This window comes from Trypanosoma theileri (assembly GCF_002087225.1).
Source record: "Trypanosoma theileri isolate Edinburgh chromosome Unknown TM35_Tth_12_V1, whole genome shotgun sequence".
Classification (NCBI taxonomy): Eukaryota; Euglenozoa; class Kinetoplastea; order Trypanosomatida; family Trypanosomatidae; genus Trypanosoma; species Trypanosoma theileri.
In genome coordinates this window covers 160,723-162,689 of record NW_021639854.1, presented here as the reverse complement: position 1 = coordinate 162,689, position 1,967 = coordinate 160,723, and the positions used below count along the sequence as shown (strand labels likewise).

At 36.2% G+C, this 1,967-nt stretch overlaps 2 protein-coding genes across 2 annotated transcripts; both read right to left on the bottom strand.

Annotated features, from left to right (window-relative positions):
- Position 1: 1 nt before the first annotated feature.
- TM35_000121700 (uncharacterized protein) lies at positions 2 to 520 on the bottom strand (the record flags this gene model as incomplete). The annotated part of the gene is made up of 1 exon (XM_029025145.1): positions 2 to 520. A coding segment is annotated over one exon (519 nt), but the record flags the coding sequence as incomplete, so codon positions are not given.
- Positions 521 to 1,205: 685 nt separating this feature from the next.
- Positions 1,206 to 1,679, bottom strand: TM35_000121690 (uncharacterized protein; the record flags this gene model as incomplete). Its single annotated transcript, XM_029025144.1, has 1 exon — positions 1,206 to 1,679. One exon carries the CDS (start codon positions 1,677 to 1,679, stop codon positions 1,206 to 1,208), a length of 474 nt encoding a protein of 157 aa, XP_028883460.1.
- Between the last annotated feature and the right edge of the window lie 288 nt (positions 1,680 to 1,967).

Below are 1,967 nucleotides of genomic sequence, written 5' to 3'. Positions count from 1 at the left end.
TACTAACATTTACATTCGGTGGATAAAAAGAGACGGCATCACGGGTTCGTTTCTTGTGTGGTAATGACTGAAATGAAGAGGGCGGTATATTTGTTGGATGCCATGTAATCGCAAGCGGAATACTTTCCTGTTGAACTTGTTGTTGAAATAATTGTTGGAATAATTGATCTTGTGGGGTATATTGGATTTGTGCGGAGTCGGATCTTCTTAACAAGGCCTGTAGTAACTCACGTGAGGAGTTCCGTGCGGCATCCGCTGCTGCTGGGCAAATGTACATATTTGTATAGGAATGAATGTTTGTCATTTGCTCTTTATTTTCCTGTTCTCGTTGCTGTTGTTGTTGTTCTTCTTCTTCATTCTCCATTCCTCGTTTGTTTACATTCTCTACAGGGACAAACACACCATTAGGATAGGAAGTAGGCACTTCTCCACACATGTACATTGCGTAGTCGCCATTCTTACTATTATTACTACTACTAGTACCATTATTACTGTTACTGTAGTCAATGAACCCATTCATCTCCTTCTTAGGGTGTGTGTGTGTGTGTATGTAAAAATGCAAAACTCTGAATTCTTCCTTCTAAGAATTTATTCTTCTTTTTATATGGTAATAATTGATTGATTTATTATTTTTCTTATTATTATTTTTTTTTTTGTTTTCGTCTATGTTACTTCTGTGCTCCTTGTTTTTCTGTTATGCACATCAACAATCTAAAGAGTGGGATACACCTCCACCACCCCACTCAAGACAATCAAAGAAACAATTACACACAAACACACAAACTGTATTGTAATAGTAAACAAAAAAAAAAGAAAAAAAGAGAGAGAGAGAGAATAAGGAAAATAATCAAAGGAGTCTTTATTGCATAGTTTTCATTCCATTTTTAGAGTGAACCATATATATATATTAGTTGGCTACAAAATATAGCATACCATCACCCATTCGCAACAGAAAACATCGATCTAGAGTCACTTTATCACAATACAGGGAGGAGAACCCCCCTTTTTTTTTTTAACCCAAATAAGAGAGAATGATAATGTGTACAAGATACAGCAATAAAGATAGAAGAATTACAAATAAAAAAAAAAGAAGATCAAAAATATAAAAAAAAAAAAGCAAACACACTCTTACTAGAGTCGAATGACCAAGATATATTAGAAAAAAAAAAAAATACACCTTCTTTCTTTATATTCATCACCGTCTTCTATCTCTTAGGCGGTAGTGATGGAGGAGGAGAACTAACATCCTCATACGTCATCCCTCGAGAATACAGTGAATGTTGTCCCCCACCACCACCACTATTATGACTATTAACACTCCCACCTCGTTCTTGTTGTGATTGTTGTTGTTGTTCTTCTTCTACAGCTGATGAGGGGTTTTCCACTCGCTCTACGAAGTTTGCATCAAATCGTACATGCCGCGGTGAGGCTGGGAGTGTTGATGATGATGTATACATACCAGTCATTGCAGTAGGACGGTGGTGTATTTCCCAATCATCCCCCACTGATGGTCTCTCTGCATGATGTGTGTATTGCCTACGATAACACATATCTGCCGTTCGCATGAGAAGTATGTAAAGAGCAGTACATGCGAGACCACCAAGTAGGCCGCCCATTACTGCGTAATTCTCACCAGGAAGAGTGTTGGGATACTTACACACATAATCATCCTGTTGCATGAGTAATACTAATAATACTAATACTACTAATAATAGTAGTTATAGTAAGAGCTAAAATAAGGAACCAATTAATTAATTAGATAAAATATTATCAAATGTTGATGGGTTCTATATAAAGGAGAAGAAATGATAGTGTTGAAGAAGTTTAATCAGATACAGAGAATAACACAAGAGGTAATTGCTCTAACTTCCCCTTGTGACTCAGCTTATCTACGACGTCCTTCTAAGCATACACATACACATACAAAGAGAAAAAAAAAAGAGAAGAAAAGAGAAAATAAAATAATC